The 26629-nt window shown below is 45.3% G+C and overlaps 2 protein-coding genes across 3 annotated transcripts in view; one reads left to right on the forward strand and one right to left on the reverse strand.

Moving 5' to 3' along the window:
- Positions 1 to 25028, reverse strand: part of gas2a (growth arrest-specific 2a) — a 271414-nt gene extending 246386 nt beyond the window's left edge. Inside the window, exons 1-3 of one of the 2 annotated variants that reach the window (XM_086008135.1) lie at positions 24873 to 25028; positions 16793 to 16835; positions 10342 to 10495 (exon numbers count right to left, since the gene is read on the reverse strand). The gene's annotated coding sequence lies outside the window, so the exon portion shown is untranslated. The remainder of the gene's footprint in view (positions 1 to 10341; positions 10496 to 16792; positions 16836 to 24872) is intronic. The other variant, XM_086008134.1, reaches the window with a different exon arrangement.
- On the forward strand, positions 24212 to 26327 carry LOC147107092 (Fanconi anemia group F protein-like). Its single transcript, XM_086008133.1, has one exon. The coding sequence runs from the start codon at positions 24329 to 24331 to the stop codon at positions 25358 to 25360; it is 1032 nt and encodes a 343-aa protein (XP_085864259.1). The 5' UTR covers positions 24212 to 24328; the 3' UTR covers positions 25361 to 26327.
- Positions 26328 to 26629: the final 302 nt, after the last annotated feature.

Here is a 26629-nt window from a genome sequence, read left to right on the forward strand (position 1 = left end):
TCTGAATTTGATGAGAGACCGTTTATAGATAAAGACATAAACAAAGACGGCTAACCTTTTTTACTCTTCAGTGTCAAACATAGGCAGCATGTGCGTATTTACTCACCTCTGGCCTGCATGTCAAACTTAAAGAGAGAAACAATCAGTGCAAGGTTAAAATCTCCCTTACAAAGTAGACACTCGAGGGCTGATATTTTGAATCCGTGTTGCCGGCAGGCGAGGCGCCCCTTTGTCAGTGTAGACTCTTAAAATTACTCCTAGTTTCATTAGGACTACAAGATGAGAATGCAAAATGTTCTTAGGAATAGATAGTCTTCTCATTGCTCTTTGAATCAATGTTGAGAATACATCTATTTAGATTTAAGATGACCATTTACTAGTGGCCAATATTGTACTCAGCACCTGTCTTGCTGATCTGCATCAGGTGCAGATGAACTGTATTATCCAGCATAGAGGTTTGATGTGCATAGTTGTGCAGAGCATGGTATAATGTGGTGGGAAATGGCTTGTTTTAATGACAGTATGTGCACCATTCTTGTGATAAGTTCATTAAGATTATGTTCATTAGGTCTTTGTCCTATGATACAGTATCAGCCCATGAACAGCACTGCAGTCACTCAACAACATATGAAACAGCACGTGATGGTAAACCCCAAAGTCAGCCATGGGGTCTTTTCTTTCAGAGGTCTGCTTGGTAGATGTAGGAATTAACTGTATTTGTTTTTTATTTTTTGGCCAGTGATTTGTTTTTACTTGCACTGCCAAAGCTATGCACACAGAGTCTGAGGGGGGCTTCTCAAAGCTGTCAAATGCTGACAATTTTCGACAGATGAAACGTCATACACTGACGTCCTCTGTCACCGGCTTGCCCTTAATTGGCTGGCTAAGCCTGCAGGGTGGGCTTAACAAAGTCAATCAAGGGAAAATAGCGTGGGTTGGCCAGACGTCATTGGGGGCGACGAGGACTCTCCACTGCTGTCCCTGTCTCCACCATCTGCTGACGCTCACTTGTGAGCTGTGATACACCAGGTGACAACACTACTCTATCTTGCGAAGGTCCCACCGAGGTGTGAGTGTCTACGCTGGTGCTGGGTGCGCTTAATTCTGCTGACGCTGCGCCCTCAGAGGTTGCAGCTTCCTCTGAGGAGTCTTCTGGCTCAGGCTGTTCCTCCTGGACAATGGGGAGGGGGGCTGTCGATGGTCCTGTGGGAGAGTAAAGGAAAGAGTTAGACATGTGAAATAAATGTTGCATGCACATTGAAGCATCATAATCCATATCAGTCACTCATGCAATGTCAATGAGAGATGGAAAACTATTCTGTCACCAGCTTGCTGTGATGCCCCCGTCTGTCCGCCCCCCCACTTGCGTATCCTCCTCCACTCCCACGATCTCCAGGGCTGCCTCCTCTGCAGTGGTGAGCTGGGCTATTGAGGGAGGCCCTCCTCCTGTCCTCGCCCTCTCCCTCTTATTGTGGGCTCTCTTTTCCTGCAATGAGAGACACAAGTGGAGTTTGAGTGAGAATGAAGGAGTGAGTGTAGAGAATCCATAGCATAGATGCTTAGAAGGACACAAAGATGGAGTGAGGTGCCAAGCCAAAGGGCCCTCCCTGTGTGTTGTAAGTTGTTGTCATAGCATCACAGTGATAGGGAGTGTGAAGGCTGCATGGTCAAATAGTTAAGTGAATGTGAACATAGAGAGAGAGGGAATGGGTAAGGGTGCAGGGATGTAAGGGTCAAGTGGGATGTGGAGGAGGTGGTTGACAAAGCAGAGTGCTGGTGATGCGAGGCGATGGGGATCAAATTGAGGGTCATGGGAATGTAATATTCACTTTACCTGTGCGAAGAAGGTCATGAAACCTCTTTCTGCACTGCAGCCAGGTTCTGCTGCACATTGAAATCGCATTCACCTCCTGTGCCACTTGCAGCCACACAGCTTTGGTCTGTTGTGGAGGCTTTTTCCTCCCTGAGGAAGGAAAGAGCACTTCCTTATTTGCTCTTGCTCCCTCCACCAGAGCTTGGAGGGAGGCCTCATCGAATCTGGGTGTACACTTTGGTCTGGTGCTGGACATAGTTGCTGTAGGAATCCCTCAGATGTTGATAAAGTTGTAAGGCTGAAAAAGAACCAAGGCTGCTTGCAGGCCTTAAATCCAGTTGCATAGATGACGTCATCGGAGGCAAGTTTCAGTATCAAAAGAGTCATTGGGCCAGGGGTTCCCACACGCTGGAAATCAATTGCCCAATTAGGGCAAAACGCACTCTTGTCCCGCCTCATATCGGAGGCGGGGTCCTGACACGCCGACCACCTGACACGCCTCCAATGACAAAATCCAGCCCATTGAGTGTCTCCGCTTCCACCACTTCCGTCGGCAGCGAATTCCAGGTCATCACCACTCGCTGCGCAAAAAAGTTTTCCTCACAACCCCCCTGTATCTCTTGCCCAAAACCTTAAATCTGTGTCCCCTAGTCCTTGTACCATCAACTAGTGGGAACAGCCTTTCCCCCATCTAGCCTATCCAAACCCGTCACAATCTTGTACACCTCTATCAAATCACCCCTCACCCTCCTTTGCTCTAATGAAAACAAATCCAGCTTCTCCAACCTGTCCTTGTAGCTAAGATCCCCATCCCCGGAACCATTCTGGTAAATCTCCTCAGCACCCTCTCAAGGGCCTTCAATACTCCAGTTGTGGCCTAACCAGCACTTTATAAAGGTTCAGCCTAACTTCTCCACTTTTGTACTCAATACCTCTATTTATGAAGGCCAAGACCCCATATGTTTTGTTAACCACACTCTCAATATGTCCTGCCACCTTCAGGGACCTATGCACATTTACTCCCAGATCCCTCTGTCCCTGCACACTCTTTAAAACTGTGCCATTAAGTGTATATTGCCTTTCCCTGTTCCTTCTGCCAAAATGCATCACCTCACACTTCTCTGTATTAAATTCCATCTGCCACTTGTCTGCCCATTCTGCTAGCCTTTCTATGTCCTGTTGCAGTCGATTGATATCATCATCACTATATTCCAATATCCAGGTCATTTATATATATCAAAAAAAGCAGTGGCCCCAGCACTGACTCTTAAGGAATACCACTGCCTACCATCCTCCAGTCTGAAAAACAGCCATTTACCACAACTTGCTGTTTTCTGTGCTTAAGCCAATTCCTTATCCAAGCTGCCACTGACCCACCTTTTACATGAGCCTCAATTTTGTTAACCAGCCTTCTATGTGTACTTTGTCAAACACCTTCCAAAAATCCATGTAGACAACATCCATTGCATTCCCTTCATCAATCCTCTCTGTTACTTCATCAAAAAATTCAATTAGATTAGTCAAACACAATCTTCCTTTTACAAACGATAGCAAAATACTGCAGATGTTGGAAATCCGAAATAACAACAGAAAATGCTGGAAAAATTCAGCAGGTCAGGCAACATCTGTGGACAGAAATTTGAGTTGACGTTTCGGGTCGAACCCTTCTTCAAAACTGGAAAGAAAAGATAGATCGGAGGCAGGGCTGCGATCGGACAAAAGAATAAAAGAAACAAAAGTAAAAAAGAGACAATAAAAGGTGTTAGAAGCTAGACGAGATGGTAATAGGCTGAGATTGGGTGTAAAGTGTACTGGCAGGGCAAGGGATAGCTGCCAGGTGTGAGAGTGAAACAAAAGGAAAGGGGGGGAAAGGAGTGGAAAAATTACAAGAAATAATGAAATAGGGGCCGAGGTTATGATCTGAAATTGTTGACTCGATATTGAGTCCGGAAGGCTGCAGAGTGCCTAATCGGAAGATGAGGTGCTGTTCCTCGAGTTTACGTTGAGCTTCCGTGGAACAATACAAGAGGCCAAGGACGGTGAGGTCCGAGTGGGAATGGAGCGTTGAATTAAAATGACAGGCGACCGGAAGCTCGGGGTCACCCTTACGGACTGAACGGAGGTGTTCCGCAAAGCGGTCACCCAATCTGCCTTTTACAAACCCGTGTTGGCTCCCCTTAATTAGCTTAAACCTCTCCAAATGCCCGTTAATTTTTTCCTTGATTATTGTTTCTAAAACTTTACCCACCACTGATGTTAAACTGACCAGCCTGTAGTTACTAGGATTGTCCTTACACCCTTTCTTGAACAATGGTGTCACATTTGCCACTTTCCAATCCTCAGGCACCTCCCCCGCATCTAGGGAAGATTGGAAAATTATGGCAAGCCCTTCTGCTATCTCCTCCCCCAATTCCCTTATCAACCTGGGATGCAAGCCATCTAGACCAACTTGTCCGCTCTAAGCATACCCAGTCTTTCTAGTACATCCTGTCTATCAATTTTCACCCCTTCCATTGCTTCTTCCTTTTCCACTTCTACCGATATTTTTTCAGCATCCACCTCCTTAGTAAATACCGATACAAAGTACTCATTGATTATTCTAGCCTTGCCCTGCGCTCTAAGTATATATCACCTTCTTTATCTCTAATAGGCCCCACCCCGCCTCTTACTACCCGCTTACTGTTTACATGGCGGTAGAAGATTTTTGGGTTCCCTTTTATGTTAACCGCCATTCTACTCTCATATTCTCTCTTTGACAATCTTATTTTCATCTTCACATCCCCTCTCAACTTATTGTATTTGGTCTGGTTCTCCCTTGAAGAATTCACTTGCATCTTACACCCCCTTTTTTTGTTTCATCATCTTCTCTATCTCCCTCGTCATCCAAGGAGCCCTTGCTTTGGTTCCCTTACCCTTCCCTCTTGTTGGAATGTTACCTAGCCTGTACTTGGAACATCTTCTTAACACTACACCCCGTTCCCATCTGCATGTGTTTTGCAAGGGAACTAGAATTGTACAGAGCCTACATAGCACTAATGGATACTCCACTGTGCATCCCAATGTATCTGGAAGAAAAGGAGGAGCATCAATAGAGGTATGCAAGATAGGTGCATTTATACCTTAGACACTCAACAAGGAACTAACCATAAACCACTACATTTATATACAAGCCTAGGCATTCATGCATACATCTAAAGAGATCTGCATACTGAGACAACATTTTAGCAGAGGCCATGACAGAATTGTGCTGCACCCAGACCACTTATGAGTTGAGGCAGAAGATCAGCCATGATGTTATTGAATGGCGGAGCAGGCTCAAAGGGCTGAATGGCCTACTCCTGCTCCTATTTCTTATGTTCTTATGAGGACAAGAACAGCTCTGGAGCTGCTTTTGAGGGCAGGGATAGCTTTGTCAGTGGGTGGCATGTTGACTAATGCTTTTAAACTATACATGCATTGTTTGCCTGGACTAAGGATGTCATTACTTTTTTCCACAGATGGCTGCTTGGGAACCTAGACAATCCACTGTAAAGCTGGCTCGTAACCCCTTTCACATACTAAGAGATTAGACCTGAACAGAAATACAATGAGACACAAACAGCTACTATGGTCTTGGTGCAACCATCCACATGCTGAAACAAGGCTCCACACCTCAACTATCAGAGCATCTTACTCTAAAGCTCAGTCAATATATCCCAGATTATTGCAGTATGATGCACCTTATACAACTTTTCCCTGGAAAAGGCCATTGTAGGGTATCATGGAGAAGAACAGTTGTTTCAACTTGCCCCTGACCAACATCTGAAAACAAATTCTTCACCTATAAGAATTCTTAAAGCAAGCTGCAATAAATGTCCTCTTGAGTGCTTGTACCATCCAATGCACAACAATCATTTGTGCATGTACCCAATACTCTTGCAAAAGAACAGAATACCAACCATTGTCCTCAGCCCTGCTTGAAGACCAATAAGCCTTACTTCAAGACCCATGAATACTATAGCATTTCTCCACAACTACCCTGCTCTTCTCCATTTCAAATGAACTATCACAACATATCAGAGAATGAGTTACCTAAATTTTGTTCACCCTAATAGGGTGTAGTGCAGCTCATCCATTGTGTATTACACCAGTGGTTCCTCTCAATAATACTGTATGATGTGTCTTCTACTTCATAATCCTGTGCTCCTTTTAAGTGTTTACCCAGTAGGAGGAGAAAATGAGATGGCCGGCTGCTGCGGGTCAGTGGCTGGCTCTAGGGCTGAAAATAGTCCTTGTACAGTACAAGGGCAATAAATGGCTATGCAATTACAGGTGCCAATGTTATCGCTACAGTGGCTGTCTGGGCCTGCATGCTTGCTGCTACATCTGTAGTCATTTGAGTGTGGTGGGTGGATGATACAGATGTGGCTTCACCCTGAGACATCTCTTGTATCTGTGCCAACTCCCACCATTCCCCTGCTGCCGGGCATTCTTTCAACATAGCAAGAGATCTGTGTGGGATCAGACAGGTAGGCAACAGTGAGGTTGTTGAAGCCTGAATTATGATTGTCTCAATCTGATTCCTCAAAAGGGTGAACCTAGGTAAGACAGTCTACTGGAGCCCAAAATGTCTAGAGCCCCAGTCAGAGCAGTTGTTAAGGAAACTGTCTGAGGTTTGGACCTTGATCAAAGAGGATTCTGCTGTTGGAGCAACCACATTCACAATGCTGTTCTGAAGTTCAGTCAGGCAGTCATATGAGGGTTGTCAATCACTTCATATATGCTCCCAAACTGTGCAAGCTGCTTGGCATACTCTCAAATGTAAGAACTGCTAATGCTAAGCTACCAAATTGCATTTCTATGCAGGCCTTGTTAAGTCTGATTCCTTGAACTCAGCAGCCCTCAAGCTAGTTCTCTGGCCAGCACATTGTGTCTTCTCCAGTTTATATCTGTATAAATGTACATCTTGTAATAAGCTCAACTAGTAGTTATAGTCTGAACTTTATGGTGCTTTTCAGAAAGGTCAAGAGTGTACAGTAGACAGCTCATACTATTTTCTGTTTATACGCCAGTGGTACAAAGAAGAATTATTAACCCTGAGCCACATTAATTGTAATTACTTCACAAATAGGGTTGTTTCAGTTCACAGGAGTTGTGGGTCTGCCTCATGAATCTCCTCTCTAGTCTCCCTTAATACTCTGAACTAAATACCACTTATCGCCCGTTCAGGATTTCATTTTTATCAGCCATTCATTTTTCCTAGGATATTTCTGTTTGGGGACAGCATGGGGTCCATGTTCTGCCTATAAATAATTGGAGGAAGCAATCATTCAGAGTATTTAATATCTTACAAATGTCCTCTCTTTTGAGCATATTTGCATCCTTTGGTTCTCACCTTTTCTTTCACTGCCCTCTTAATGTAGTAGTGGAATAATTTATTGCTGTTATGCTTTGCCTCTGCAACTATGGTTTTTCTTACGTCTCTTCTTTGCTTCTCTTATCACCCTTTTAACATTTTTCTGCATGTCTCGTTATTCATCCCAGTGAATCTCTTCTCCTCTCTCAGTAGGATTTGCAGAATTAACCACATGCTGAGCTGTAATTGTTGAAGCCTATAGTAAATGGTCAGGAATCTCTGACTTGCTCACTGGCATCCTCGTGCACTTTCTTCAAGTCTTTTGTGCTTTCAGCAACCAGCCGGACCAAATTTATGAGATACCTGTCCTCAATACAGATGTTTGCAATTGCAACTTGTTATGTTGCCTAAAACCAAAATAAAAAAGATGACCATTTTTTCTTTTCATCTTTTTATATAGAGAATAATCTAAGTTTAGCCTGTCCTCATGAGACACTTTCCCCAAATTAAGGGATTATCTTTGCTGACCTTCTTGTACCCTTAGGATTCTTCTTGAGATATGGAAATACGAACAAGGCACTATGAAGGTGGATTTAAGAAGTGATCAACTATCACTGCCAAATCCTTTATTTGTTAGTCCCTTCAGAGTTATGCCACTGATTGTCCGGCCATAATTAATGTTTTAGTGCCATTATGAATTAAATTACAGATTATAATGTTGTTGTTTCGTACGACGGGAAAAGCTTATAATGGGATGTCTACAACAATACAAAAGCAAAATACTACAGATACAGGAAATCAGAAATAAAAGCAGAAAATGCTGGAAATACTCAGCAGGTCTCTACCTCAGAGAGCTGTGAAGGCGGAGTCACTGAATATGTTCAAGGCGGAGATAGACAGATATTTGAGCTACAGGGAAGTCAAGGGTTATGGGGAGCGGGCGGAAAAGTGGCGTTGAGGCCAAGATCAGATCAGCCATGGTCTTATTGAATGGTGGGGCAGGCTCGAAGGGCCGAATGGTCTACTCCTGCTCCTATTTCTTATGTTTATGTTGCATGCGTCCCACAATTCCGTCCATCTGGATAGTGGGTCGATACCACTGCACGAATATTGGCTGCTGTTTCCCAGAATGGCTGGCGCGATTTTAAGCGCTTTTGTGGTGGGTTTTTCAAGTCTTCGTGAATGGAACGGTCGATGTTGCTCATGATTCTTTCCATCTCATGGAGCACGCTGACGTCATGACGAATAGTAGGCAGGGCAATGTGGGGCAACACCGGGTGCCACTCAGTGGATTTGAGTATCCCTGACACCGTCCTCATCGCGACGTTTAGCTGCACATATACGATCTTTGTGTGGCGGCTGCAGGACAATGAGGCAGAGCAGTATTCTGCAGCAGAGTAGACTAGGGCCACTGTTGCGGTGCGAAGTGTTCTGGCTGTGCTCCCCCATGATGTTCCAGTGAGTTTCTGGGCCAGGTTCACCCTGGTTTTCACTTTTTGGTCAGTGTTGGTGAGATGGGGCCGACAGGTGAGAGTCCTGTCCAGGGTGACGCCCCGGTATTTTGAGTGTGGTCCATGGGTAAGTCACTTTCCGCAGAAGGAAACGTTGAGTTCTTTCCCGGCAGCGTTGTTGTTCACATGGAACGCCGACACAACTATCTTCTCTGGATTGGGGCAGATGCGCCAGGTCTGGAAGTAGTGTTCCTGTAGGTCCAGGTCACTTGTTAGTGTTAAGAACATAAGAAATAGGAGCAAGAATAGGCCATTCGGCCCCTCGAGCCTGCTCCGCCATTCAATAAGATCATGGCTGATCTTCTACCTCATCTCCACTTTCCTGCACTATCCCCATATCCCGTGATTCCCTTAATATTCAAAAATCTATTGATCTCTGTCTTGAATAGACTCAATGACTGAGCCTCCACAGCCCTCTGGGGTAGAGAATTCCAAAGATTCACCACCCTCTGAGAGAAGAAATTTCTCCTCAACTCAGTCCTAAATGGCTGAGCCCTTATTTTGAGACTGTGACCCCTGGTTCTAGATTCCCCAACCAGGGGAAACATCCTCCCTGCATCTACCCTGTCAAGCCCTGTGAGAGTTTTGTATGTTTCAATGAGATCACTTCTCATTCTTCTAAACTCTAGAGAATATAGGCCTAGCCTACTCAATCTCTCCTCATAGGACAATCCCCCCATCCCAGGAACCAGTCTCGTGAACCTTCTTTGCATTCCCTCTATGGCAAGTATATCCTTCCTTAGGTAAGGAGACCAGAACTGTACGTTGATGCCCACGTCAGCAGTGCTATGTCATTAGCATATGCAAACTTCCGGGATTTGGTGCCGGGCATGTCCACCATATAGATGTTGAAAAAGGCCAGATTGTGGCCGTTGTTAAACAATTGTATTCGGCTGGCCTTGTCACCAAGATAGACGCGGAACCTATGGTTGCTCGTTAGGGTGTTGATAAGCCTGAAAGTCTTGTGGCATTGGATGATTATTGAAAGCTTCAGTAGCAGACCTTCATGCCAGACAGTGTTGTATGCTGATGACAAGTCTATGAAGGCAGCTTCAGTCTTCAGCTGCTTCTGGAACCCTGCCTCAATGCTGAGATTAGAATGAACCCAGCACTTAAAGGTCTTTGCTGTACTATTGTTTCCAACCTTTTTAATTGCTCTTCTGTGACCAGAGAAATACATTTTAAAAATCCATTCCATAGCAAATTGGATGACTTCCAAAGACTTTACAAAGAGGGTCTACTGTAATTATGTCAGAAAGCAATCCATGCAACTTGTTTGGAAATGCAAATTTGGAATAAGTTATTATGACATCAGTTTAATAGCAGAAACCAACCAATTATTACAAAATATTCCATACCAACTACACAAGGATCCTGATGGATTGGGACAGCATTGTGGAAAGCCTCCTGTGTTATCGAGGCAATGTCATTACTTCAATTACTTCAGAAGAAGTCTTTACTATTTCCCGCACCCTGGTTCTTTATAGTCTCTTTTCTGAAATTGTCATTCTCTATATTCTATTGTCTCTTTGCTAAACTGTCATATTAGTGTGAAATATGAGGAAGTTTTAATTCACTGGGAATGAGATTAAGGTGCTGGGTCAATAACATACAGCAGCATATTGAAAAGCGTATTAACATGACTGTGACTTAAAGAATTTCTGCACAAAACATATGGTCACCTTTTCAAAGATATTTGTAGCTCAAAGATATCCTTTAAAGTATTCCTAGGATGATGGTGAAGAGAAGAGATGGAATGGGTGTTCTCTTTTGGCTTGCATTCCACGCTTACTGTAGCAATTTAGGAAAGAGATAAATAGGGTAAAGTAGCTGATCCTAAAATAAAAATGAAAAATAGATTAGTTTATACATCTTTTTCAAAACTTGAAATGGAGAATATATAAACTTATCATTAAATGGCATTTCTTTCAGTTTATATATAATTTGGTAGATATTTTCTAGCCAACATTAAATAGAAGATGAATTCTGGATACAGGATTATAACTTTTGTTTTGGGGAGTGGGGGAAGAGTCTGGAGTTTTATTTTTTTTCTTCCTGCTGTTTCCACCAAATTTCTCATTGACTTTCGTGAAGGAATTGACTCCAGCAAGAAGTATGATTCCATAGGTACTAGGTGCCCTCCAGTACCTCTTCTAAATGGCCATTCTTCAAGTATGAGGCAACACAGTCAGTATCAGCAGTATGTTCCAACAGAGGCATCAATGATGAGCCACATACTGTCCTCGTCCAACATCCACACAATTAAACCTTACCACTGTTGAACATTCTGGATCAGCAATCGGAAACCTGTCTGACTTTCCCTTCCCCTAGTTCAGGGTGCAGAGATTGAAACTTGAAATGCGTCTACTTCTGCTCCAGCTGAGGTCAACTAACTCAATGCAGCAAAGGGATCATTGGAACCTTCTTGGTCCACATGGCTCTGCTATTTACTGCCTTAACCAGATCCACCATTGGGGAGCCTTCCAATATTGTTTTAACATATCTGCTGTGTACCAAATTCTTCAACCTTTCAATGTTTAAGAGCTGAGAAACAAATTTGTGGGCAACAAAAAGCAAAACCTTTAAATATTCCCTAGCTCCTTCTTTCCCCCTTTCTCAATCTCTCTCTTCCTCATTTCCTTTCTCCCATACAGCTAACATACAATGGAGTATTGAAAAGCGTATTAACATGTCTGTGACTTAAAGAATCTCTGCACAAAGCATATGGGGGGAATTTTAACTCAGGTGCGGGATGGTGTCGTGTTATCCGAATTTCGTGTTTCCCACACGAATCTAAATGGATGTGGGAGATTGATGCAATTTTAACTTAAGTGGCCAATTGATTTCCAACGTGTGGGAAGCCTTTGTAAATGGGTTTTTCATGACAAAAAGTCCCCTCCGATGACGTCATCATTGCTGCTGCATTTAGGTCCACAGCAAGCCTTGCTTCGTCTGCAGACTGCCAAGCTTCTTGACTGTGCAGTGTGAGGGAGCTGCAGCAAATATGACAAGCGGGAGAGCCAGATATAGCTCCTCGCTTTGACGAGGTGGCACTGCAGGCATTAGTGGATGGGGCTAGGGCCAACAGGGAGGTGCTCTTCCCTTCATCAGGGAGGAAGAGGCCTCCCACTCAGACCAAGGCTATGTGGATGCAGGTGGCTGAGGAGGTCAACTCCTTGGGAGTCACCCGCAGAACCTGGATACAGTGCAGGAAAAGATTTCATGACCTTCAGCGCACTGGAACAGTGAGTATGAATTTCCCATCACCCTCAATCTGATCCCCATTGCCTCTCCTCACCAGCACTCAGCTTTAGCAATTTCTTCCTCCACATCCCACTTAACACTGACATCCATGCACCCTTACCCATTCCCTCTCTCTATGCTCACATTCACATAACTATTCGACCATGCAGCCCTCACACTCCCTATCACTCTGATGCTTTGAACACAACTGACAACACACAGAGCGGGCCCTTGGTCTTGCAACCTCACCCCATCTTTGTCTCCTTCTAAGTATCTAGGCTATGCAATCTCTACACTCACTCCTTCATTCTCACTCAACCTCCACTTGTCTCCCTAATTGCAGGAAAAGAGAGCTCACAACAAAAGAGAGCGAGCGAGGACAGGAGGGACAGCCTCAATAGCCCACCTGACCCCCTGGGAGGAGGCCGTCCTAGAAATTATGGGAATAGAGGATGATTCGCACATGGGGGACGGACAGACAGGTGTAACACAGCAAGCTGGTGACAGAAAAGTTTCCCATCTCTCTCTTTGACATTGCATGAGTCACTGATAATGATTGTGAAGCTGTAACAGATGCACTTATGAGCATCTGCAAAAAGCTTTGTGCATATAGCCTTTGCATCACATCTCTGACTCTTTCCTTTACTCCCCCACAGGCCCAACACAAGCATCCGTCCCCCCTAGCCAGGAAGAAGAGGCTGAGCAGCCAGACTCCTCGGAGGAAGCTGCAACCTCTGAGGGTGCAGCGTCAGCAGAATTCAGCGCACCCAGCACCAGCGCAGACACTCACACCTCGGTGGGACTTTCGGGACATATAGTGTTGTCACCTGGTGTATCACAGCTCACAAGTGAGCATCAGCAGATTGTGGAGACAGGGACAGCAGTGGAGAGTCCTAGTCGGAGGGCGCAGGACTCTGCCAGCTCGGCTCAGCAGCATGTCGACCCTCTGCCTCTGGGTCCATCCATAACATCAGAGGTGATGGAAGTCCAGGCACTGATGCAGGAGTCTCTGGCAGGTTTTGTCTCTAGGGTCGCTGCGAGTGTGGAGCGAATGGAGGCGTCCATAGCGAACATGACCAGAGCCTTTGTGGAGTCATTGGCGCATGAATGCATCACCACGGAAAGGCTGGCTACCTCCATGGAAAGGATTGCTACCTCCGTGGTAAGGCTGGCTACGGTAGAGGAGAGAGGATGGCTACGGTAGAGGAGAGGATGGCTACGGCTTAGTCGCCAGGGTATGGAAAAGATGGTCATTGTTCAGAATAGAATGACATCTCTTGAGGAGCGATGGGCATCTATTGAACAGAGAAACCAGACCTTCATGGAAGTCCTTCTGAGTAGGACTGCCATTGCAGATACGGGTCCCCATGGCCCCCCTGATGTGCAGCAAGGTGCTCTCCAGCCACTTGCAGGCACTGAGGGGGACCTGATCCATGAGAGGGAGGTTGGTGGCAGACCTCAAGGAAGTGGGGGCTCCTCTCCAAGCGCTCACACTTCCATGCCACTGCAGAGCTCTCGGTCAGAGCCCCACCAGAGTCCACACCCAAGTGAGATAGACGTCTCAACCCCTGCACAGCCACAGGAGCAGCAGACTGTTGACGAGCCCTCACAGGCTCGCAACCCCAGAGGATGCCCGCCAAAGGTGTCGAGATAGGAGCAGCAGGAAAGTGAGCAAGGGGCCTCCACATCTGCTGAAGCCACAGGGGAGGTACCACGTAGGAGCATGCGTAAGAGGAAAACTCTGCACAAATAGTCACAAGGGTAGTCACTTGGGTGCAATTTTGTGTTTATTGTAAAAATGCCATCACGTCGTTATTGAACATAAAAATTCTGATGGCAAATGTTGCAGTTGTGACATCTGTCATTTCGCTATTGGGACTTCCACATTGAGGCCTTAGGAATATTTGCAACTGTCAGTATGGTGGTCAGAGTGCTAGGAATCCTCTGGTTCTTGGCCATTGTCAAAGCTCTGGTAAGAAGCAGCGAGGCAAAAGTGTTTGATTGACTAGGCTAAGCAAATCTGGCCAGGATGAGTGCGTTCCTTGCATCCCGGGCAGCAATGTTCTCGCGTAATGCTGCCACTGGTTGATGGGCCTTTGCAGGATGTTCGTTTTCGCACTCCTCCTCCTCCTCATCTGAGGAGGATATGTGAAGAGCCACTTGGTCCTCAGGAATCTGCAAGCCACGACGCTGTGCCATGTTGTGAAGTGCACAGCAAACTTACACTCGCTGGAGTTTAGAAGAATGAGAGGGGATCTCATTGAAACTTATAAAATTCTAACAGGACTACACAGACTAGATGTAGGAAGGATGTTTCCGATGGCCGGGGAGTCCAGAACCAGGGGTCACAGTCTAAGGATAAGGGGTAAGCCATTTAGGACTGAGATGAGGAGGAATTTCTTCACCCAGAGAGTGGTAAGCCTGTGGAATTCTCAACCACAGAAGGCAGTGGAGGCCAATTCATTAAATATATTCAAGAAGGAGTTAGATATATTTCTTAAGGCTAAAGGGATCAAGGGATATGGGGAGAAGGCAGGGACAGGGTACTGAATTTGGATGATCAGCCATGATCTCATTGAATGGCGGAGCAGGCTCGAGGGGCCGAATGGCCTACTCCTGCTCTTATCTTCTATGTTTCTAAACCACGACGATTCTGGATACCCTGGCTGCTGAGTACTGCAGGGCTCCACCTGATCTATCCAGGCATCTGAAGCACATCTTCAGCAAACCGATGGTTTGCTCGGTAATGCATCTGGTGGAAATGTGGCTGGAGTTGTAGCGCTCCTCGGCTTCATTGGCTGGCCTCCTCAACGGCGTCATTAGCCACGTCCTCAGGAGATAGCCCTTGTCTCCAAGTAGCCATCTATTAAGTTGGTCTGGCGGCCTGAATAGCGGAGGCACACTAGACTGGCGCAGCATGGAGTCATGGCAACTGCCAGGGTACATGACACAAACATGCAAAATCTCTTTCTTATGGTCACACACCAGCTGAACGTTGAGGGAGTGGAAGCCCTTGCGGTTGACAAAGATAACTGGAAGGGCCACATGGGTGCAGTCAACGACGCCCTGTACCCTTGGAAAGCCTGCCAGATGAGCTAATCCAACCGCTCGAGCCATGACACTTGCTCGCTCCTGGGTGAAATGGATGTGATTGTGCACGAGGGCAAAGAAGGCATCGGTTACCTGCGTGATGCAAGTGTGTGCGGCTGCCTGGGAGATGCCACTGGTGTCTGCTGCTGATCCCTGGAATGAGCCTGAGGCAAAAAAGTTGAGTGCGATGGTGACTTTGATGGCCACTGGTAATGCTTGTCCACCTGGTCCTCTGGGCAGCAGGTCTTGCTGTAGCATTGCGCAGATGTCAGTCACTACCACTCACGAAAGTCGGAGCCGCCTTTGGCACTGCTGCTCAGACATGTTGAGGTAGCTGACCCTGCGTCTGTAGACCCTGTTTGGGGGGTATCTCCTGCGCCAACGGGCTTCCAGGCACTGGCCCCTTCTGGCCTGTGCAGCTTCAGGTGGGTGAGCAGCAGCCTGGCGCTCCTGCTGCTGGTGCTGCTGTTGTTCCTGGTTCTGCTGCTGCCGCGGCTGGTGCTCGAGCTCCTCTAATGCCCAGATGGGAAAGAAATAAATTGCTCCCATGCTTCTGGTATATGCCTCCGTTGAGGAAGCGCTGAGTGAAGGTGGCGAGAGGGGTTTCCCAGGAGGTCACACTAGAGATGGGTGTGAGGCTCCAACCTTCCACAGGTGTGGTTAAGCCTTCTAAAAGTTGCCCCAGACCTGAGACCACTAAGTCCTGCCACGTGCAAATCATGGCTGATCAAATCTCCTGTTTAATGGTTGACCTGCAGTTGATAGTCAGCAATCCAATAGTGCTCCCGTCAGGTTTCACATTCATGTTTCCCACCAGACGTGTTTCATGTGGGAAAAGGGTTAAATTTGCAAGGGCCTTTCAAAATAGGATTATAGAGGCCATTTAGTGGTTGTTAAGGGCCTTAAAGACCAGTCCCGCCTGTTGGATGCTGGACGGAGTCGGGACCATCAGACACGACTGAGTTAAAATTGCTCGGAGTCGGGAACAAGGCCCGGGGGGGGTCCCGCCCGCCCGCCAGTTTTTGCGATTTTAACCCCCCACACACCTCCAAGCCTGACTCCACGGCTCAATGAAAATCGAGGCCATAGTCACCGTTTCAAAGATATTTGTAGCTCAAAGATATCCTTTAAAATATTCATAAGGTGATGTGTTTCATAAGCTCAATAAAAGGCTTTATTCCACATAAAACCATCTGGCTTAATTTCTGCTGCAGAGGTCAGTAGCACTGAAGATTTGTGCTCGTGATAGTAGCAATTCTGTTGCATCCTATGCTCCTTCAGTGGGATGCATACTAATTAATTATTAAGAGCTGAGCGTGCATGGCAGCCTCTACCCCACCCCCTCTGCTGGATATTGGAGCAGACTTGAGCTAAAATTAAATGAATAGTTTCAAACTTTCACCTAATTTCTTTCACCCCATTTCAGAAAATAAAAATAAAAATTTTGACCCAGGGTTTCTGTTCAGACATCCGAAGAAATCATGACAGCTCTCCGCCTAAGAATTGAACACATGGGGCAGAATTTTCACTTCAGAGTCGGGTCGGGTGCATGCGGGCTGCGTAGGGAGTCGGGAACACGTGTGTTGATCAGCCCACTCCTCAGTGCGACTTTAACATAATGGCCCCAATTAAGCCAGCCATGCTCATTTCCCAGCCCTATGCAAGGGTGCGGGCCTGATGGCTTCATTAATGACTCATTTCCAGCGCCCATATTTAAAGCAGCCAGTAGCTCTGCAACTCTCGACACCTCCAGGGCCACCTCCTCTGCTGCAATCAAATTACTGAAGACTGGAGGGCCACCTCTGGTTCTCTGTCTCTCCCTGGTGTTGTGGGCTCCTTTCTCCTGCAAGGAAGGAAAAAAGAGAACTTTCAGTGACAGTGATGGAATGCATGTAAGGATAGTATGGGTTACATCTGTAAGAACATAAGAACATAAGAAACAGGAGCAGGAGTAGGCCAATCGGTCCCTCGAGCCTGCTCCGCCATTCAATAAGATCATGGCTGATCTGATCCTAACCGCCAATCTACTATCACAGAACCATCTCCTGAATCTAACAGAATTAGGCACACGAAATAGGAGCAGGATCAGGCTACACGGCCCCTGGGCCCGCTCCGCTACCCACAGGGCCATGACCGATCCGAACCTAGACTCATGTCCAAATTCCTGCCCGCTCCCCATAACCCTTTATTCCCTTTACTTCTAGGAAACTGTCTATTTCTGTTTTAAATTTATGTAATGATGTAGCTTCTACAGCTTTTTGGGGCAGCATATTCCATGGACCTACCACCCTCTGAGTGAAGTAGTTCCTCCTCATCTCAGTTTTGAAAGAGCAGCCCCTTATTCTAAGACTATGCCCCCTAGTTCTAGTTTTACCCATCATCGGGAACATCCTCCCCGCATCCACCCGATCCAACCCCTTCACAATCTTATATGTTTCAATAAGATCGCCTCTCATTCTTCTGAACTCCAATGAGTAGAGTCCCAATCTACTCAACCTCTCCTCATATGTCCATCCCCTCATCCCCGGGATTAACCGAGTGAACCTTCTTTGTACTGACTCCAGAGCAAGTATGGACACCAAAACTGTATGCACTATTCCAGGTGCGGTCTCACCAATACCTTGTACAACTGAAGCAATACCTCCCTATTTTTATATTCTATCCCCCTAGCAATGAAAGCCAACATTCCATTGGCCTTCTTAATCACTTGCTGCACCTGCATACTAATCTTTTGAGTTTCGTGCACCAGGACCCCCAGATCCCTTTGTACTTCAGTACTTTCCAGTTTCTTGCCATTAAGATAATAACTTGCTCTACGATTTTTCCTGACAAAGTGCATAACCTCACACTTTCCAGTATTGTATTCCATCTGCCAAATCTCTGCCCACTTACTTAGCCTGTCTATGTCCCCTTGCAGGTTTTTTATGTCCTCCTCACTCACTACTTTCCCTCCCATCTTAGTATCATCTGCAAACTTTGATATGTTACACTCGGTCCCCTCCTCCAAATCGTTAATATAGATTGTAAAGAGTTGGGGACCCAGCACTGACCCCTGTGGAACACCACTAGTTACTGATTGCCAGTCCGAGAATGAACCATTTATCCCAACTCTCTGCCTTCTGTTAGATAGCCAATCCTCTATCCATGCCAGAATATTACCCCCAATCCCGTGATTTTTTATCTTAAGCAATATTCTTTTGTGTGGCACCTTGTCAAATGCCTTTTGGAAGTCTAAATACACTACGTCCACTGGTTCCCCTTTATCCACTCTATATGTTACTTCCTCAAAGAGCTCCAGCAAATTTGTCAAACATGACTTCCCCTTCATAAAACCATGCTGACTTTGTCCTATTAAATTATGATTATCCAAATGTCCTGTTACTGTCTCCTTAATAATGGACTCCAATATTTTACCTACCACATGTTAGGCTAACCGGTCTATAGAGATAACTATGAGGGAGTGGGTGACAATGCCAAATGGCCTTCTTCTGTGGTGTTACTTGCTATGATTGAATTAGGATGAGGGTGAGTGTGACGGGTGGTTAGTCAGATGGGGATGTGAGTATGTGCATGGAGAGGGATGGATGGACCTGCAAGGTATATTGGTGTGAGGAATGATGTGAAGGAGTAGGCTTGGGAATGCAGTGATGGGGATGGGGTGACATGAACATCAGGATGAAGGTGAGGGTGGCTTGGCACTCCCCTTTCCTGACATCATGAGATCATTGAATCTTTCCTGCACTGGATCCAGGTCCTCCTCAAAACCTCCCTGCTGCTGACCTCCTCCACTATTTTGAGCCAGGTCCCTTTTGTCTCTTGGGGAGGTCTCTTGCGCCCATCTGCTGGGAAGAGGACCTCCGTGTGTGCTTGTTCTGCCTCGACCAGAATATGCAGTGAGGTATTTGTAAACCAAGGTGTAGCCCTCTGCCTTTGGGTATTCATGTTTTTATGTTCACAAAATAAATCCAACCTTTACAATGATGCTTACACACTCCTTTAATCAAACTTCAAATGACATGTGTGCAAGGCTGCTTTAAATATGGCTCTGGAAATGAGTCATTAATGAAGCCATCAGACCTGCACCCTTTAATAGGGCCGGGCGACGAGCATGGCTGGCTTAATTGGGGCCATTATGTTAAAGTCGCACTGAGGAGTGATCATCACATCGCGTTCCTGACCCACTACGTGGCCCACACACCCCCAACCCGACTCTGAAGTGAAAATTCCGGCCATAGTGCCTTTGTGCTTGGGCGTATGTGCATGTGACAGAGAGAGATAGGATAGAAATGTACAGGAAGATACTGCAGTCTGAACCAATTAGGTTCAGCTCGGGGGTTTTTTAATCAAATTATACAATGGCTCTGCACCACAAGTAAAATGAAAATAATAATTTAAGCACAAACAAAAAACATTTTTATTCCAGATTTTAGAAACTTGTTGCATGGTTTATTCATTATATTTTGAAACCATTCTCATGGATTTGAATGGAAATAACGCAAATAAATTATTTTAATTTTACAGTACTCAATTTAAGAACCATATGGTGACTCCTATGGGGAAAACTTTGTCCACAAAATTTTCTTGCTTCTCAACTTGTACTAATCCAAACCCTATCAGTAACAAATGCTCGCTGCAAATATGCATATTTAGGTCACTAATAGGTTAATAAACAACAGAACTATATGGACCAGTTTTGCATTGTTACGATATAAGATGAATCTCGCAGCAATGTAAAACTGACCGTATAAATATGGAATCAAGTCCCAATGTGACTCATAGAAACATAGAAGATAGGAGCAGGAGTAGGCTATTCGGCCCCTCGAGCCTGCTCCGCCATTCAATGAGATCATGGCTGATCATCCAAATTCAGTACCCTGTCCCTGCCTTCTCTCCATACCCCTTGATCCCTTTAGCCTTAAGAATTATATCCAACTCCTTCTTGAATATATTTAATGAACTGGCCTCTACTGCCTTCTGTGGTAGAGAGTTCCACAGGTTCACCACTCTCTGGGTGAAGAAATTCCTCCTCATCTCTGTCCTAAATGGCCTACCCCTTATCCTTAGACTGTGACCCCTGGTTCTGGACTCCCCGACCATCAGGAACATCCTTCCTGCATCTAGTCTGTCCAGTCCTGTCAGAATTTTATAAGTTTCAATGAGATCACCTCTCATTCTTCTAAACTCCAGCGAGTACAAGCCCAATCGACCCAATCTCTCCTCATACGTCATTCCTGCCATCCCAGGTATCAGCCTGGTGAATCTTCACTGAACTCCTTCCATGGCAAGAACATCCTTCCTCAGATAAGGTGACCAAAACTGCACACTATACTCAAGATGTGGTCTCACCAAGGCCCTGTGCAACTGCAGCAAGAAATCCTTGTTCCTGTACTCAAACCCTCTCGCTACGAAGGCCAGCATACCATTTGCCTTCTTAACTGCCTGCTGCACCAGCATGCTTACCTTCAGCGACTGGTGCACGAGGACACCCAGGTCTCGTTGCACTTCCCCTTCTCCCAATCTACTGCCATTTAGATAATAATCTGCCTTCCTGTTTTTGCCACCAAAGTGGACAACCTCACATTTATCCACGTTATAGTGCATCTGCCATGTTTCTGCCCAATCACCCAACATGTCCAAATCATCCTGGAGTTTCTCGACATCCTCCTCACAGCACACACACCCACCCAGCTTTGTGTCATCTGCAAATTTGGAGATATTACATCTAGTTCCCTTGTCTAGGTCATTAATATATATTGTGAATAGCTGGGGTCCAAGGACCGATCCCTGCAGTACCCCACTAGTTACTGCCTGCAACTCGGAAAAAGACCCGTTTATTCCAACTCTTTGCTTCCTGTCTGCCAACCAGTTCTCTATCCAAGTTAATACCTTACCCCCAATCCCATGTGCCTTAACTTTACACGCTAATCTCTTATGCGGGACCTTATCGAAGGCCTTCTGAAAGTCCATATACACCACATCCACTGGTTCTCCCTTATCTATTTTACCAGTTACATCCTCAAAAAATTCCAGATTAGTCAAGCACGATTTACCTTTTGTGAATCCATGTTGACTTTGTCCGATCCTGTCACTGTTTTCCAAGTGCTCTGCTATTACATCTTTTATAATGGACTCTAGCATTTTCCCCACTACCGATGTCAGGCTTACCGGTCTGTAATTCCCCGTTTTCTCTCTACCACCTTTTTTGAATAGTGGGGTAACATTAGCTACCCTCCAATCCATGGGTACTGTTCCAGATTCCATCGAATGTTGGAAGATGATCAGCAATGCATCTACTATTTCTAGGGCCACTTCCTTAAGTACCCTAGGACTCTGGCACCAAGCAGTGCAAGACCCACTTAGGAAGGCCATCTCACATCATTGGACTTGACCGTGCATGGAATATAACACTGCTGCAGTGTCAGACTAGATTTAAGATTCTCCTAAACAGTCCATTGGGACTCCTAGCACTCCAGCCCTATAATTGTATTTTAGCATTCTAGCACTATGAACTTAAGAACAATAAGAACATAAGAAATAGGAACAGGAGTAGGCCATACAGCCCCTCGATCGATGCATAAGAGGCCCGAATTGGAGGAGTGCAGAGATCTCAGAGGGTTGTAGGACTGGAGGAGGTTACAGCATTACGGAGGGGCGAGGCCATGGAGGGATTGGTAACAAGGTTGAAAACTTTAAAATCGAGGCATTGCCGGACCAGGAGCCAATGTAGGTCAGCGAGCACAGTAATTTTAAACAGATATCTATTATTAAACATGCATGCTCGCTATAAACCTCAATTGTCAATATTTCATTTTACTTGAATAAATGCAGGAGCATTATACTTTGTAAAATAGTCTTCTCAATAATACCCTCTCTTCCTGTCAGCTGTTAATTTAACTCTTTCAAAAAGGACCTGGATAAATAACTGGTTGGGAAAGAAACTGGGAGGTCACAGAGATATGGCGAACTACATTTAACCTGTAGACGGTACATAATTGTTTAAAGGATTGAACTCCATGTTTTCTTATCTTATTACAACAACAACTTGCATTTATATAGTGTCTTTAACGTAGTAAACGTCCTAAGGCTCTTCACATCAGCGTTATAAAACAAATTTTGACACCAAGCCACATAAGGAGATATTAGGCCAGATGACTGGTCAAGGAGGTAGGTTTTAAGGAGCGTCTTAAAGGAGGAAAGAGAGGTAAAGAGGTGGAGAGGTTTAGGGAGGGAATTCCAGAGCTTAGGGCCTTGGCAGCTGAAGGCACGGCCACCAATGGTTGAGCGATTAAAATCAGGGATGCTTGTTACATGGACCCCATATTTTCCGACCAGTCAAATTCTAATTATTGCCAATGACTGCTTTTTAAAAAAAGTAACCTAATTCTGCATATTTGCTGTTTTAAAAAAACTATTTAATAAATCTCTTCAATTTTCACCAGCCTGCCTTGGCTTGATTGACATAATAATATACTTTACATAAAGGCAATGACTATCTCCAACGAGCGAGAGTCTAACCACCGCCCCTTGATATTCAACAGCATTGCCATCGCCGAATCCCCCACCATCAACATCCTGGGGGTCACCATTGACCAGAAACTTAACTGGACCAGTCACATAATTACTGTGGCAACGAGAGCCGGTCAGAGGCTAGGTATTCTGCGGAGATCGTCTCACTTCCTAACTTCCCAAAGCCTTTCCACCATCTACAAGGCACAAGTAAGGAGTGTGATGAAATACTCTCCACTTGCCTGGATGAGTGCAGCTCCAAAAGCACTTAAGAAGCTCGACACCATCCAGGACAAAGCAGCTCGCTTGATTGGCACCCCATCCACCATCTTAAACATTCACTCCCTCCACCACTGGCATACCGTGGCTGCAGTGTGTACCATCTACAAGATGCACTGCAGCAACTCGCCAAGGCTTCTTCGACTGCACCTCCCAAACCCGCGGCCTCTTCCACCTAAAAGGACAAGGGCAGCAGACGCAGGGGAACACCACCACCTCCAAGTTCCCCTGCAAGTCACACACCATCCTGGCGTGAATATATATCACCGATCCTTCATCATCACTGGGTCAAAATCCTGGAACCCCCCTCCCTAACAGCACTGTGGGAGTATCTTCGCCACACGGACTGCAGTGGTTCAAGAAGGCTGCTCACCACCACCTTCTCAAGGGCAATTAGGGGTGGGCAATAAATGCTGGCTTTGCCAGAGAAGCCCACATCGCAGGAACAAATTTAAAAAAAACTGAAATAGCTAATACTTAACAAATCTGTATTATAATTATGAACAATCTGTATTTATAATAGATTTGTTAATATGAACAATCTGTATTTATAATTATGAACCAGCTGTATTTATAATTATGAACAATTTGTATTTATAATTATGAACAAGCTGTATTTATAATTATGAACAATTTGTATTTATAATTATGAACAATTTGTATTTATATAATTATGAACAAGCTGTATTTATAATTATGAACAATTTGTATTTATATAATTATGAATGAACAAGCTGTATTCATAATTATGAACATGCTGTATTCATAATTATGAACAAGCTGTATTTATAATTATGAACAATTTGTATTTATAATTATGAACAAGCTGTATTCATAATTATGAACAATTTGTATTTATAATTATGAACAATTTGTATTTATAATTATGAACATGCTGTATTCATAATTATGAACAATTTGTATTTATAATTATGAACAAGCTGTATTCATAATTATGAACAATTTGTATTTATAATTATGAACAATTTGTATTTATAATTATGAACATGCTGTATTCATAATTATGAACAATTTGTATTTATAATTATGAACAAGCTGTATTTATAATTATGAACAATTTGTATTTATAATTATGAACAAGCTGTATTTATAATTATGAACAATTTGTATTTATAATTATGAACAAGCTGTATTCATAATTATGAACAATTTGTATTTATAATTATGAACAATTTGTATTTATAATTATGAACATGCTGTATTCATAATTATGAACAATTTGTATTTATAATTATGAACAAGCTGTATTCATAATTATGAACAATTTGTATTTATAATTATGAACAATTTGTATTTATAATTATGAACATGCTGTATTCATAATTATGAACAAGCTGTATTTATAATTATGAACAAAAAAAACACCCTTAATTATGTCAGAGTAAGCCTAACAACTCTAATCACCTCAATGTTCCTCCATGACCCCCGCGAACTGACCCAGGAAGTGAAAAGCTTGATTGGCCAGCCAGGCGGCAGCGCGCGCACTCTGTGCGGGTTTGAACCAGTTCGGACAGAGCCACTGCCGCGGATATGGAGACCGTCCTCGACAACCTGGCGCGCTTCGCCGAGGTGCTGGCGGTGGCGCAGAGCCCATGGGCCCGGGACTGGGACGAGGCGGCGGTGAGCCGGGCTTTCGACTGGGCCCGTTACTTCCAGCACTTGCACTCGCGCTTGGCGGGCAACGCGGGCGCGCAGGCAGCCTTCAGACAGCAGCTGGGCCGCCTGGAGCAGCGCTTCAGCCGAGGCCACGGTCACCCGCTGCCGCACTACCGCTGCCCGCGCTTCGAGGAGCTGGGCCGCGCCGAGGAGGCGCTGAGCCGGGCGCTGCTGAGCAACCCGGCCGCTTCCGCCGCCGCCTTTCACCGAGCCGCGACCTGGTATCGGGCCAACGGCGGCGAATGTCTCCCACCGCCGCTCGGCCGCGCGGCCCAGGCGAAAGCCGCGGCGCGGGTTCTGCTGCAGGCCTGGAGCCCGGGCACCGGTGAGCCGCCCGAACACCCTTCAGTATCCGAAACTCAAGCCGAGATACTGCGCCAGCGCCTGGAGGAGCGAACCAGAGGCCCCGAGGGTTTACCGGAGCAGGCGGCCTGCGAGGAGGTTCTGCGACGGACTCTGTCCGGGGGCGGCGCCGGCCCCTTTCTGCCGCTCGCCGCCCTCTTGGCGGGCGGAGGAGGAGGAGGCGGCGAGGCGCAGCCGCCGGCCCTGCGGTGGTTGCTAGGAGACGGCCGCGCGCTCGCCGCCTTCTGCCGCGCACTGCCCGGCGCCACGCTGAGCCGTGTGGCCGCGCGGCAGCCGGCCTTCGCCCGCCGGTATCTGCACTTCCTGCAGGACTGGGCCGGCGCCATGCGCTACGACGCCAGCACCGGAGAGTGGCTGCACCAGGAGTCGCCCGAGCAGGACTGGCAGAGACTAGTGCAACATTTCGGCGCCCTTTTGCAGGGACCGCCGCAGGTGAAGGAGCCGACGGAAAGGACATTGAACTCTATGAAAACCATGGACGGAGATTTTGACGTGAGGGGTATCAGCATTTGGACAGATCTGTTACTGGCATTAAAAATGTAGAACGGTTTTTGAAATTGTTTCCATTCGCACGCTTGTATTTACACTTTAAAATATATTTGCATATTTATTAAGTTGGCAAATGTTATAATATATTTGTATTTATTATATTGGTTTGTTGCACGACATTTGAAATGGGCACCATTCAAGATCAGCCCAATTAAAAAGTTAAAACGTAGAAGTCTAGGTTCCATCATGAGATTTAAGATTCCTTGCCTGGTTTACAGGTGTGGGAAGGAAACTGTGCACCCCTTCCCTCAAATATTAATGTGCACAGTGAACATACTGGCCAAGCTGCTTATAGCTTCAAAAAATAACATTAGGAGTAGGCCATACGGCCCCTCGAGCCTGCTCCGCTATTCAATAAGATCATGGCTGATCTTCAACCTCAACTCCACTTTCCTGTCCGATCCCCATATCCCTTGATTCTAGACACATTCATGGAAAGGCAGAACAGTTGATGCTGCCTTAGTTAAATTGTAATTTGGATATGGTATGATACTGGTTCTGAAGTAAGATCATTCTTCCAGTTCTGAAATGGCTTATGCATGATTCTATAGCGGAGCAATGCAGATGATTATTGTACAATACATCCTACCAAAAGCTTGAGTCTTATTCTTGCAGGGTTCAGTACAAATGTCTTTCAGCAAGTGATTATTGACATTTATTTTCTTAGCATCCTATGTCTATTGCTTATAATTCCATTCAACTGATGTACTTTGTCTTCTATTTGTGGCTTGCATCTTTTTAAAAGCAAGGCCCTAAGTTAAGCTTCCATATGATGTACATGCACTGAAATCTTCCAACAGCATATGCAAGCTCTTGAATTTTCAGTGTTTGGCATATGTAATAGTTTAAAGATGTTGGCTAGAAAATAAATAGACAAATTCTGTACTTTACAAATACAGAAAGATGTTGGAATATTGGAATAGCCCAGGCAATTGCTAATAAATTTTAATATATTTTGGCATTTTCCTGATAAGTGCGCACATAATTTATGCAATATCCATGCCTGCAGAGAAGCTAAATTAGTGATTTAATGATCCATGGTTGTGATTTGAATGGGAAGTTTACCATTTGATATTGGAGCACATATGTAGCTTTAACTATCCTATGTTGCAGCAAAAGTGAGTGCCATGTAAATACACTTTAGAATCTGGCTTTGAATCCTAGTCTTTGCTTCCAGGTTTATCCAAAAAGTTAACTGCTAATCACAAAATATGGGACTTTTCAGCCCACTGCATTGGCTCCTTCAGAACAGTAACCCTATTG

This window comes from Somniosus microcephalus, chromosome 15 (genome assembly GCF_052327205.1).
Source record: "Somniosus microcephalus isolate GS21.2 chromosome 15, FLI_Smic_1.0, whole genome shotgun sequence".
In the NCBI taxonomy this organism is placed as follows: domain Eukaryota; kingdom Metazoa; phylum Chordata; class Chondrichthyes; order Squaliformes; family Somniosidae; genus Somniosus; species Somniosus microcephalus.